The following is a 13,970-nucleotide window of genomic DNA, read 5'->3' as shown; positions in this document are numbered from 1 at the left end:
AGTTGAAAGCAATTATTTTCGTACAATTATCTGAACATTTGTACGAGGCATTCGTGTTATTTTAGTTATACTTTTAACCACCTCAGCGGTAATCCCGAGCGTGACTCGGGGTTGGTTTTTCATATCAGGATCGGGGTGGATTGCAGAGAGCGCAGCGGTGTTCTCTTACCTTCTCCTGGCGATCCAGCGATGATCTCTCATTGCTGTGACCGCCAGCCGAGAGTCCCGCCGCTCCTCCGTCGGTCTCCGTCGCTCTGATCACTTCCTAGTTCCGTTCCCTGCAGCAGCAATGCTGCATGGGAGGGAAATTCAAAAAAAAAAGGTTACACAAAACACATTTTATATTATATATATATATATGCACACACACATATATCTATATATAATGCATGAATTATAATCTAATCAATAATATGATTTTATTATATATATTATATATTAAATAATAAAATATTATTGATTCGATTATAATTCACGTGTTTGTTTAAAATTTATCACATCTGGGATGTCAGGTTTAAGTCAGTAATTACTAAGAATTGTAGGCCTATAATACATAACGCCAAATTTCCATGAAAAGAATTGTACCGCTTTTGGTATGTAATTCCTGACATAATCATACCGCCAGGGAGGTTAAAGGAGGACCGGAGCCTCTCCTGATAATTTTGGATTGTAACCCTTACACCCCCCCCCCCCTCACCCCTTGGTCTGTGGCTTACTTAGACAATGCGATTACTTTCAGAAGCTCTGCTTCACAGTTATAACATGTTTGGACGTGACCCCGTTTTTTTTTTTCCCTTTCTTCAAGCCCAAGTTTATCACAGAATATCCGATGAACAATGAGGCCTAGATTCCTGTGGGCAAACCGGTTTATAGATTTATAGTTGCAACACAACAAATGTGCGTCCTGCTGATTTAGAACATGTTCCTCTTTCTCCGGGTGGATTTTATTTTTTTATTTTTTTTCCTGTTCTGGTTACAAATTGGTGCTGGTCATGTTGGAGGCGCAATGTGTTGGGTAAATGTTCACTTTAATTGTCTAGTTTGGAAATAAGAATACATTTATTATTCTGGCAGTTGGATTAATGTGATGAAACAGAAGGGATGATTTTGACGACCTAATCAAGAACCTGACACTTTTTTTTTTTTTTTTTCCTTTCTGAAGTTTAACAATGCAGCAGGAGGAGAGAGACTGGGGTTAGGCTGAACTAAGGGCGTCTGATGGGAAAGATGGCGGTTTCTGGGGTCCCTGAGAGAAATAAGTGGATGAGTCAGATGTCTAAAGCTGACTTTAGCTTTTAGGTTTCCTCATTCAGCCTGAACAGGTTCTTCTATACCAGTGATGGCAAACCTTGACACCCCAGATGTTTTGGAACTACATTTCCCATGATGCTCAACTACACTGCAGAGTACTTGAGCATCATGGGAAATGTAGTTCCAAAACATCTGGGGTGCCGAGGTTCGCCAACACTGTTCTATACTATCAAGGTTGATTGAAGAATCCACCCCCCCCCCCTTCCTTTCAGCAGAGCACACTGCTCTAATGTTCTTATTCTACAGAAGTTGATTGGATGACTTCTGTTGAGTAGACAGCCACACACTGGTTGAAATTTTGGCTGGTTCAGCAGGGACCAGCTGAATTTTAATCAATCTATGGCCAGCTTACCTGAATCTTCTCATGAGATTTGTTGCCTGCTGTTTGTAGACTTCCTGCCTGAATACTTTTGGAGTCACGGAATGGGAACTGGAATACATACTTGCTCTGGGTCAGTGAGTTTATTGAAGCAAGGGGAACATCGAAGACAGCCTTGGACCTTGCAGTTTCAAAAAACAGGTCCGCAGCAGTTGCATAAGGCTACATGTACACTAGTCTAACCTGAAAATTTAGCTTTTTCCTGTGGTCAAAACATTCCTGTCCTGAAGGCCAAATATTCTAAGAGCCCATTCAGACTTTGGGGGGCGACCTGTGAAGTCGTGTGCACTGCGACTTCGGCGCGACTTGCAGAGACTTCACATAATGGAGGTCTATGCAAGTCGTCCCAAAGTAGTACAGGACCCTTTTTATAAGTCGGAGCGACTTGTGTCGCTCCTATTAATACGGGTCCTGTGCTAATCAATGGACCGCGACCGAGCGCGACTTGTCAGGCTGACAAGTCGCCTGACAAGTCACGCTAATATGAATGGGCTCTAAGTGCTGGTTCACACTACTCCGACTTGGTCCCCTGACAAGTCATGCTCCATGCTGTGCAATTGGAACCGTTCTAATAGGAGCGACTCAAGTCGTTCCGACTGAGAAAAAGGTTCCTGCACTACTTTTTGCCGAAGTCGGAGCGACTTGCATTGACTTCCATTATGTGAACTCAGTGCAAGCCGTGCCGAAGTCGCGGTGCACGGCGACTTATTCAAGTCGCCTCCGAAGTCGCGGTGCACGGCGACTTATTCAAGTCGCCCCCGAAGTCGTGTCGCCATAGTGTGAACCGACAGTAAGGGTCCTTCCACAAAGGCTTTCCACCCGGCCGACTCCGTTTCGTTCCAGGCGGATGACAGGTCTGTCTCCACTTACTTTGCAGAGACAGACAAGTCCGATCCCCGCTCTCCTCTATGGGAGATCTGATGAAAACGGACCCCCTGCCTGTTTCCTTCTGATCTATCCGATCCTCCAGACGGATGGAAAACAGGGTTTTCTTCCATCTGAATTTCAAGGACTGGATCGGATAGCAGTGAGTGACAGCGGACATGTCACCGCTTACATTCGCTGCTCCATATAGTTGCATGCAGCATCCAATCAGGTCCACCTGATTGGAAAGCCCGTGTGAAAGGGGCCTTAGGTGAAATCCAGACGGATGGGATGAAAACGGACAGACGGTCAGTTTTCGTCCAATCTCCCCATAGAGGAGAGCGGGACTCTTGACAGCTCTGTCTCTGTAAACTAAGTGGAGACGGAGCTGTCATCCTGCTCAGCGGGGATCGGCGGATCGATCCCCGCTGAGCAAAACAGTCCACCGGGCGGAAACACCGTGTGAAAGGACCCTTAAAAAAAATTGAGGAAAGAAAAAGATGGGGCTTTGCAGGCCGGTGGGAGCAGAAGGATCAGAAACAAAACCAATATTTGTAAAACCAAAATTACATTTTGATAAACATAGAATAAAAATACGCATGGACAACCATGCATTCTTGGAAATGACAGACTAACATATATTGGTAAAAACATATAAAGTCACTAGCAATACAGAAACAATCCCCAAGGGGGATATGACCACAAACGCCTGTGTAGGATGGAAGATGGGTCTCAAGTTGGATTCGGTCAAATATAGGTCCCCAGCAAGCCGACGCGTTTCGCTCAAGGCTTCCTCAGGGCCTGAGAGACCATAACAGACCGGTGTTTACTTTTTGGTAGTGACTCATACTAAGCGACAAGGTTGTAGTGATGACGGATGCTGTTTGGAAGATATTGCATAAGGCAGGCTGTCTAGCAATCTGAAGATGAAGGGCTAATTAGCCCAGGACCAATTGTCCTTATATGCACCCCCTTTCCTGCCTGGAGCACTCCATACATTAAGAGGTCATTTACTGCCACCCTCTAGGGCTTCTAGACCATGAACACTAGCATCTCTTGAATCGTAAAGAGAAGGTTGACTCCTGCCATATTTGAAGCCACTCCTGTGTAGACGTAGATCTATCACACCTAATGGTGAACATACACATTTATATAAAATTGGAAAGGCGCTAAGGAGAGGATTGTTGCCTTTCTAAATGCGACTTTCTGTTCAAGAGGTTATAGTAAAGGTAAACCCATAAGCCTTGCCATTGGTGACGCAGTTGGGACTCTAAAGTATCGGATCCAGTGCAACTAATTGTCTGATATCTATATAAGAATTTATATTGGAAATACGGAAGCAATATCTTCCAAACAGCATCCGTCATCACTACAACCTTGTCGCTTAGTATGAGTCACTACCAAAAAGGAAACACCGGTCTGTTATGGTCTCTCAGGCCCTGAGGAAGCCTTGAGCCAGGGGCGTAACTACAGGGGATGCAGGGGTTGCAATCGCTACCGGGCCCCATGCTCCAGGGGGCCCGGTAGCAAACCAGTGGGTGAACTTCCAGGATCGCAAAGGTCACACTTGCGACCGGACCCTGGCATTGCACCACTGTGGGGAGGCCCCAAGATTGCAGGAAGGGGGCCCACAAGATTGCAGGAAGGGGGCCCACTGCAGAACCTGTGAAAGAATCCTGCTGCGGGACCGTAATAAAAGGCCATGCAATGAGTGTAAAGAGCCCCAGGATTAGTGGGAAGAGCCCTGGGCTTGAAGGTAAGGGCCCCGGCCAGGGGTCTGGGGGGCCCTTCATGGTTTCTTGCATCAGGGCCCTGAAGGTTCTAGTTACGCCTCTGCCTTGAGCGAAACGCGTCGGCTTGCTGGGAACCTATATTTGACCGAATCCAACTTGAGACCCATCTTCCATCCTACACAGGCGTTTGTGGTCATATCCCCCTTGGGGATTGTTTCTGTATTGCTAGTGACTTTATATGTTTTTACCAATATATGTTAGTCTGTCATTTCCAAGAATGCATGGTTGTCCATGCGTATTTTTATTCTATGTTTATCAATAAAATGTAATTTTGGTTTTACAAATATTGGTTTTGTTTCTGATCCTTCTGCTCCCACCGGCCTGCAAAGCCCCATCTTTTTCTTTCCTCAATTTTTGTTGGTCTTACAGGGGTAAGGGCCTAAAACTGCACGGTATTTTTTGTACAAATGACCCTTAAACTCAAGTTTAGGAGCTGCCAGTGTACATGATGTCTCCATGCTTTACTTCAAGTATGGGCATGCTTCTCTTGAGTAAGGGCAGATGAATTATGTATCATTTACTTCCTGGTCTCAGGCATGCAGGCTGGAGGGTTTGCGTAGCTGAGACAGGAAGGCTCCTGGAATGTATGTCGTCATCTGCCTAGGCATGGAAACCGCAATGTAAAAAACTGTTTAAAACAAGTAAATATGATCTGCTTTTCTATCGATTTTTAATTATGCTAGCAGCATAACGGTTCAGGGAGTGTCAGGTCTGATCTGAGGAGAGCAGGCTGAGGTCCCAGCACAGCTAGAGAACTGACCGTGTTGTGTTTTCCTGCTTAGTGTGGTCAGTTTGGGTTTTGGAAAGCAGAGGGATTGGCAGGAACAGCAGGGATATCACACAATACAAAGAGAAGAGAATACTTTTACATACAGGAATATGAAACCTTGGGTTTACATGTACTTTAAAGTAGTTGTAAACCCTTACACAAACATATTATTGATGTGACTAGCCTCAGGTGATACAGAAATTAAGCAAATACTTATATATATGTTGTACCTGTTTTTTTTGCAGCTGTCTCCTCAACTACAGTCTAGAATTAATATAGCTTTTCTGAGCTTCCAGAGGCAAGGGGGCAGGATAGAAGAGTGGAGTGTATTCTGAGACCTGAGTGGATGAAGTGGACACCCCCCCCCCCCCCTCTACACAATCTCATAGAGAAACATGCACAGCTGAGGCTGGGCCAGCATGGTATAGTGGGCCGTTCCACAAAAAAAGACCTAACTGGTGACCATTACCTCCAGTCACCTGTTGTTTTTATTTACAGATCCAAAGAAGCATTAAAAATGTATTTACATCTTCCAAAAAGCTAGTATTATAGTAGCACTGAGCCTTTAGGCTACATTCACACCTGAGCGTAGCGTTTTTCGCGCGTTTTTTACCGCGATTTTACCGCGATTTTTACCGCGATTTTTGTGCAGGCGTTTTTAGATTGAATAGAGATCAATGGAAAACGCCTGTAATCTGCCCAAAAAGAAGCTCATGTACTTTTTTGAGCGTTGGGCGTTTTGTATACAACGTCAAAACGCTCAGATGTGAACAGGGGCCATTGAAATGAATAGGATTTGTCTTGTTGGGCGTTTTGAGAGCTGATCCTAGAGCAGAAAAACTCCCCAAAAACGCCCCAAAACGCCTACATGTGAACGGAGCCTTAGGGGGAATAGTATTTTTTTTCTTTGCTATATTTTATATTTTTTTATCAGGCAAGCAGAGGATAAAGCTGGGACCTTCCTACCATATTTTAGACTGATTACATAGGCCTAATTTTCGTCACAGCAGTCTGGGTAGTAATTTGAGCACGCAGCCGCAAATCGCTGTTGTAAAATTGTCAGTTGCCCAAAAATATCCACCCCCCCCCCCCCTTTTCTTAAACAATAAAATGGAATTTAATGAATTTAAATATCTATAGATAGAACACATGTGACATATTCAGGCCCTAGAGAATACCATCCTTTGCAATGCTGCATCTCAGAATACGATGCGATATCTCTACCTAGGTCTCTTAGGTATTGCTGTCTCACTGTAGTTTTCATATTTTTTTTTTAGATAGGTAGTTTAAAGGGGAAACTGAATTTAAGCCAGTTTATTTTTCTAATTTTAAAAGGATCTGTACTGTTGCCCACAGGAGGCACCAGTTCCAGTACCCCCATAGGCTCCCTTAACTAATCGTGTGTATAATATATAGGTATAGACAGATATATCTATCTTTTTTTTTTTTTTTTTTTTTTTTTTTTTTTTGTCACATATTATACTTTGGTTTGTACTCCTGTGAATTGGTTGTCATTTTTGTAGAGGAGCAGGGCATTGCTTTATGGGACAGCAGCCTAATTGATGACTGGTGACTAATAATCAATAAGCAACAGGAGAGATGAAAAGAACCGATTCTTAAGAGAAATGAAGCAGAAGTAGGGGAGAGCCTTGTAGGTCCTAAGGTACAGCTTCCCCAGCAAGGAGAGGACAGTGAGCAGCACAGAACTGACCAAATTGCCAAATTTCACAACAGAGCCATCAGTGCCTTAGATTGGGGGTCTCCAAACTTTTTAAACAAAGGGCCGGTTTACTGTCTTCCAGACTTGTGTGGCCAGCTGGGGTAGAAAATGTCCTAGGCTTAGTGTTCAGTGGGAGTAAGAATATTATAGAACGCCTGTGTTCTGTATTTTAAGGAAGTGTCCCATCATTGGTTGTAATGTGAGGAATAGTGGTAGATCGTATCAGTGGCAGTAATAGTGCTCTGTTGGTATCATTGGCAGTAGTGGTGCCCCGTTGGGGCTACCGGTGGCTGTAGTGGTGCCCTGTTGGGGCTACCGGTGCCCGTAGGTGTGCCCCAAGGGTGAGATAAAAGTAAGCAATAGGGTGCAGCCTGGAGACTACTGCCTTAGATGATCTCACACTGTAGCTACTCTGCTGTGCGGATTATGTCACACTTGCAACCGATTAGTGATCCTTTTCCTGGTGAGAACTTTGCCATTGACTGTATCTTTAGATGACACCTGCAGGCAGTGCAGCAATTCTGCTTGTAAGTGTCTTTCTCTCTCCAGCTAGATGGGCAAGGTATGGCTTTCTCGCTTCTTAATTTTTAAGCGTTTGTCAAATCCAGGGAGGGAATGACACACATAAAGCAGGTGAATGTTCTCTGCATTCTCTAACAATCCTGTCACTGGCAATTTCTCTTGTGACGTGACCTGATCGCAAGAATGACATTCAACCTTCGCTTACAGAAATGGGTGCCTAGGCACAGAATGTGCACCATTATCTTTCGCCAGCAAATTGAAAAACTAAATGTAGTTTTTTTTTTTTTTTTTTTTTTTTTTTTTTTTTTACGGTAACTGGGTGCAATTAACATTTGTAGATCTTCTCTTATAAACTTCAGGTCCACTTTGAAATAGAAATATTTACAGAGTAGGCATCAGCACAAGGGACACATCCTACTGGATTATAAGTTATGCCCCCTTTGTTGATTTTAGTTTATTTTGGCTGCACTTGGGCTTTACCACTTCTCGCCCTTAGGCTGTTTATGAACAGCCCAAGGTTGATGTGGTTATACCGGGATCATGACTGCAGCTACAGCTCCTGGATTGCTTTTTTAGGCATCGGAGTGGCCTCCAAAGTATCCGATCAAACCAATCTTGATTTGATGCTTTAGAGACGTGAGGAGAGGTCTGTAATAAACCCCAGATCTCTCCATAGAGAACCTGTCAAGACGCATGCTATCACAAGGGATGTTGTTTATCCCTTGTAATAGCAATATGGTGTCACGATATGGCCATATGGTGGGACTAAATCCCCATTTTTGTTTATGGATTGTCTCCATATATGATAGTCATTTCTTTTGCATGTGTGCGCTATTCTTTTTTTAATATACAATAGCAATAAAGTTGATAAAAAAAAAATAAATCAAAAGTACATTCACTGGTCTCAGCCCTGTTTAACAGTCTATTGTATAAGGATCGGTTTAGGTAGGGTACCCAGGTAAGGGGGTAGTACACTTTTTTTGCTACCTGTTGAAAAAACTGTACCAGGACCTGCTTTCCTATACAGAATACAAACACAACATTTCTGCATCATTTTTTTTTTCTTTTCTGTTGTCCACTGCGTTAAAGTGATTGAAGTAAAATATTTTCCATGTTGGAAGAGCATTACAAAACCTAACCACCTCCAGTTGTGAAATACTGTCCCTAAACTTTTCTGCTGGCCGTTTGTAAACTGTACAATTTCTTGTGGTGTGGTGGAATGCCTGCAGTGAGCGCATGCTTGTGGGTATGATGGGGACATAGATTGTCAGCTCCATTGGGGTAGAGGTTAATGTGAACTTTGTACAGGAATGCATAATATGCTGGTTCTTTTAATCGTGAGAAATACCACAAATTTTCTCTGGATGTCTTTTTAAAAGCAAAACCTGAATACACAATTGTGGGGACTTTTTTTTTTTTTTTTCCTCTAAAGGGGGCCGCCTAACACAGCAATTGCCAAAAATGCATGTTGCATCTCACTGTGCTGTGGTGTGACTCGGGCCCTTAAAGTGATTATAAATGTTAAGGAAAAAAGGTTTTATACTTTCCTGCTCTGTGCTATGGAGTTGCACTGAACGTGCCCGAACCTCCTTCTCTGGTGCCCTGTTGGCGCTCCTGCCCACATAGCAAGCCACTATCTATGGAGGCGCTCCCAAGTCTTGCTGTCTGTCTATTGACACAGACCACTGTGTATAACCACTTTAGTTTAATGTTCCATAGTCTAAATAGAATTGCTGGTAAACGTTAAAAATTCAGCTCATATTTTCTCATCTTGCTAACTTGCCTCCTTTTCCTCCTTCCAGGTTTCCTCATGTCCGTGAAGTGTCTCTCGTGGCTTAGCGGCTCCCCGCCTTCGGTGTGGTCAGTCGCTGCGATTCCGACCCCGTGATTCTCTCCGACCGTAGTGCCGGACGTCATGAGCATTGTAATCCCTCTGGGAGTCACCACACCAGATACATCCTACTCAGACATGGCCGCCGGATCAGAGTAAGGCTCAGTTATTGTATACAGCACTAGTCAATCTTTCAAGTGTGTGCCGTCGCTGAGAACTACCTGTAGTTGTAGAAACCTCACAGCGACCATTAAGCATGGTGCTACTTTATCTGGAAATTATACTCAATGTACACTGAAAACAGCCATCCTAGGCTGTATTTGCCATCATAGGCCACATACTTTCAGCTTAATTCCCAGGAAGAAAAAAGGTTGTATGAATGATGGGTATGCTTAAAAAGAAGTCCACCCCACACACTAAAATCTGTGTGTGATGCACCCTATATTAACCTATTGCTCCCAACGTAATAGATGTGTGTACCAGCAAAGATGAGCTTTGACACCCTAGGCCACACAGGTCTATGGGTGCTTTAATTACATGCTCCCAGCTCAGAGACCGAGCTTGCCAGACAGCTCTCAGCCTGTACTAATGAGCGGAAACTGGCAGAACCGGCTCCTGATCAGAAGACCACTGTGACAGCTAATCAGTGGTCACATGACTAGTCAGACCTTTCCCACCCCTGGCCGTAGAAGAAGCTCAGTTAAAGGAACCCTGGGGCAGACGGAAAGTGGACAATGCACGCCATACATGGGTCAAATTCCAAACAAATTTTCTTTCGAAAATCAGAAACTTCGTGCGTGTTGTGATCCGATGGTGCCACTATTGATCTCGAAATTTGACCAACCAAGCCTTCAATTTTACTTCCTGTTCCTACAGAAAATAAATTTGAGGCTGGTAATCTTATTTTATTTCCAGGTCACAGCTCATGCGTATTTATTTTTTTGATTTTCTCGCACAATTCTCCCTTTATTACCGTAATTAAAAATTGATTTGTTTTTCAAATTTCCAACGTGCCTGCTGCTTAAATTCGATGGCCTCACAAAAATCAAACGGTTTTTGCTGCCCACTAATGGTGCAAAATTCTAACAAATTCTTAATTACGGGTTTTGAAAGAGAATTTATTCTGAATTCGACCCTTGTATGGCCAGCATTAAACTCATGTTATGGTGGGGGGTTGGTTGATTCGGTTTAGTTGGTTCCCTGGCCTAGAAAGTATTAAATGCTGCAAGTTGGAGCATGTTGGAGGGCACAGCTACTACATACTATAGAGAGACCCTTCCTCTGTGTGGAAGCAATGGGCTCTGCAGAGGTCTGACTCTCCATGCCGAATCTGACCACATTTTGATGCATCTGGAATGTATTTAGCGGATTTTAAATTAAAAGTTTACCTGGATTTTGAGCCCTGGTTTACACTGCACACCGCATGTGATTTGCACTGGTATTGCATCACATTCCTGTGCAAATAACATGCGATTCAGTGCATTGCGATCTGAGCTAATTCATTTTGGATGGCTCAAATCGCACTGCATCCTCGTGAAAATGGTGCAGGCTGTTTCTTTTTTACCCGCACTACAACCTGATCATGTGGGTGTTTATACCCATGCAATCCTGTTTGGGCAAACGCACTGCATTGTGGGGTGGTAACTTTTAATAGACTCCCGCAGCATGAACACAGTGCGTTTGCGATGGAGTGTGGAATAGGCACTGGAATCACTGCATTTTCCACACCGCATCAGTGTGAACCAGGGCTAAAGGGAATGCCTAGCAGATTTTGAGCTAATATTACAGCATTTCGGGTCTTTTTTTTGTGACTTTTGCTTATACTGTACACCCATTTCCATTTATTTTTTTTTGTGCTCTTCAGATTTTGTCTCTTGGTGTCAGCAGCTTTCCATCAATTAGCTAGGAGGAGGGAGCAGGGCATTGGCTTGCCATGGGCGCTGTGTGTGTGCACACAATGTAGTGGCACACAGCATATTCAGCTCTAGGCAGTAGTGGCTTTATAGAACCCTGCCAGGAAAAAAGCCACTCTACAACCTGAAGGCTGGGACCATGCCCAGGGTACAAGCTCATTACAAACTCACATTTTGAGAGTATTTGTCAGCATTTAAAGCTTTAAAGCGGTTGTAAGCCCCTTTTTGTTCCCCTTTGCACAGAGTGGCCCTGATCTTCCCCTTCTGGGCTCCCTTGCCGACGCTCTCTGCTTCTCCTTCTGGGGTCCCCTGCCGACGGGCTCTGCTCCATTTCTTTGAAGGGCATCAATAGCAAGTTGCTTGCTATAGGGAGCACTCATGTGGGAGTGCTCACAAGCTGGGCTGTGTGCATCCATAGGCACAGTGTGGCTCGGCCCCGCTCACTCCTCACAGGTTTTGATTGATAGCAGGAGGAGCCAATGGCTCCCACTGCTCTGTCAAGCTTATGGGAGAAGAGCTGCTGCAGATGGGACAGTGCTGGATTGCGAATGGACTCCAGTAAGTTTTTAAGGGGGGGGGGCTGGTGGGGGAGGCAGCTTTTTTTTTTATTTTTTATTTTTTTTTTTAACGCTTTGTGCAGAGAATGCATTAAGGTAAAAACATTTTTGCCTTTAGGACAACTTTAAGGTTTCTGTTTGATTGGACTAGGCAATAAGGATCCCAACCCCCCCCCCCCCCCCCAACGGCACACTTTTTTTGCACTTCAACCAAAGTATGAGCTGACAAGGTCTATAGTCACAACATTATGAGAGCTCTCATAACGTTGGACTCGGCATCATTAACTCAAGCAATCTACACAGGCCACCTGTAAATTAGAGAATGCTGTCCTCTTATGGGGAGGGGAAGATGTGATGCATTGGTGAGGCACTTCCTGTGACAGTACAGTAATTGTCACCATAGGAAGTGTTGCCAGCGGGATGAAATTAAAGGGGAAAAAAAAACAACCAGCAAATCCAACAACTGGAAAGCTGCAATATATTTTTCTTAGGTTTTACACTTTGGAATTTACAAAAAATGGACATGTGGTGTGCTGTGATTGTGCACAATGCCCCCACAATAACTGCCATGCTTTAATACGTGGCTGTAATGCGGTAAAATGTACATTTTATGACTTCATGTAGATTTAAGGACGCCTTATTTTTTAATATGTTTGACACTTTCCTCTTCATAAATAAGCCTTGATAACCTGTTAGATGTTCTAAACCTGTATTTTCGTAATTTTTGTATTGTAAATAAAGGAGCTTCTTGTGATTTGTAGGAATGAATCTTCTGGTCAGCCATGGTAGCAGCTGTATTAATGTTTTCATTTCCGCAGTGTGAGCGCTGCGTCTGACATTTCTGAAATCCCATGATCTGGGAGCGCCACCTACTGGCAGATATTTTTCCACCAGACAGTACTAATTTAAACAGTGTTATTTTTTTTGTGTATTTTTAATTTTCAATAATCTGAATATTTGAGATGAGATCGCTCTAACAGTCTACCTTCTAGCCTTGGCTCCTTTTTCAGTTACTGTTGTTTTGCTTCTTGTTTTAATTAAAGAAAAAGGGGCAATTGTTGTTGTTCCGTATGTGGTTAGCACACAGTTCTGCTTTCAAACATACATTTCTTATTATACGTTGCTTGTGGTTTGTTTCCTTGTCAGCTGTGAAGGTTTTTTATTTTTTCCGTCTTCAGATGTGTGGTTGCTGCCTTCCTCTGCCATGGCAGCCTGTGTATGTTCCTATTTATACCTGTGCAAAGGTGTTTAGAGGAAAATTGCAGTGCAACTTTTGCATTTTCCAAACCTACATTTCTGACCATTCATACCTGTGTATATCCAATATCTGAATTGAGGAGGGATTTAATGGAATAGTAGATACTTGTCCTAAGAAAAATGCTATTTCTTTAAAAGGGAATTCTATGAAAAGGTGATACAATTTATAGGAGATTATTATGTATGCATTTTTCCCCTAACCAGGCCTAGCCTGTCAGAGGGGTGTATAGTGTCTGTATTCTTTCCTTATCTCAGCTGAACTGTTAAGCTGTAAGGCCCCCCCCCCCCCCCCCCCATATGGACTTGAAATGTCTCTGACCCGAGTTCAGAGATAATCTTTTTTTGGCTAGAAGGGTGGAATCAAAGTGTTACAAAACCCAGAATCCTGCATTCACTATATCTGGTCTCCCAAAGTACACAGTACTTGGAAATGCAATTATTTTAGTAAATTTAAACTGCTAAATACTCTCATCGGCAGTATAAAGCAGTCTTGTGACTTCTATCATTGTCTAGTTAAAACTTTTAGGAGTTTTCATTCTCCCCTGACCTATGAGGCTGTATGATCCCTGACACTGATTGGCCTTTGCCAATAATGCACCCCCCCCCCAAAAAAAAAAGAAAAAAAACTCTAGCAATACACCAAAGAGTGCCTCCTAGGGCTCTGTTTTATCAGGAGATGGATTGGGGACAGTAAAAAGGGGAGGATCGGAGAAGACAGGATCAAACAACCTTTTTATACAATGCAGAGGATTGACCCCTTAGGCTCCACAGTGAGTATAACAAGCATGCTTTACTGCATATACACACTGATTTTACTGTTGAGTTTAGTAACACTTTAATACTTGTGTACCCAATTACTGAATAGATGAGGGATTTAAAAGTATAGTAGATGTCCTAAGAAAATGCTATCCCTTTAAGGGGAATTGTATGTAAAGTTGGCACAATTTATGGGGAATATAATGCATGCATTTTTTCCTCTCGTTCATTGTTTCACACAGCTCCCAATCTTTTTAACGATTGGGTTATACTGCCCCCTACAAGAGTAGGACACTAG

The 13,970-nt window shown here is 43.3% G+C and overlaps 1 protein-coding gene across 2 annotated transcripts in view; it reads left to right on the top strand.

The window, feature by feature from the left end:
* SETD5 (SET domain containing 5) overlaps positions 1-13,970 on the top strand; it is a 181,519-nt gene that overhangs the window by 104,887 nt on the left and 62,662 nt on the right. For both annotated transcript variants that reach the window (XM_082265992.1, XM_082265991.1), the window contains exon 3: positions 9,161-9,344. In XM_082265992.1, coding sequence (XP_082122118.1) covers positions 9,274-9,344 — 71 coding nt within the window. In that variant the 5' untranslated portion in view covers positions 9,161-9,273. The remainder of the gene's footprint in view (positions 1-9,160; positions 9,345-13,970) is intronic.

The sequence above is a fragment of the Pelophylax lessonae genome (assembly GCF_965119305.1).
Source record: "Pelophylax lessonae genome assembly, chromosome: 8".
Classification (NCBI taxonomy): domain Eukaryota; kingdom Metazoa; phylum Chordata; class Amphibia; order Anura; family Ranidae; genus Pelophylax; species Pelophylax lessonae.
The sequence above is the reverse complement of the archived record's forward strand: the minus strand, read 5'-3'. Positions and strand labels throughout refer to the sequence as shown.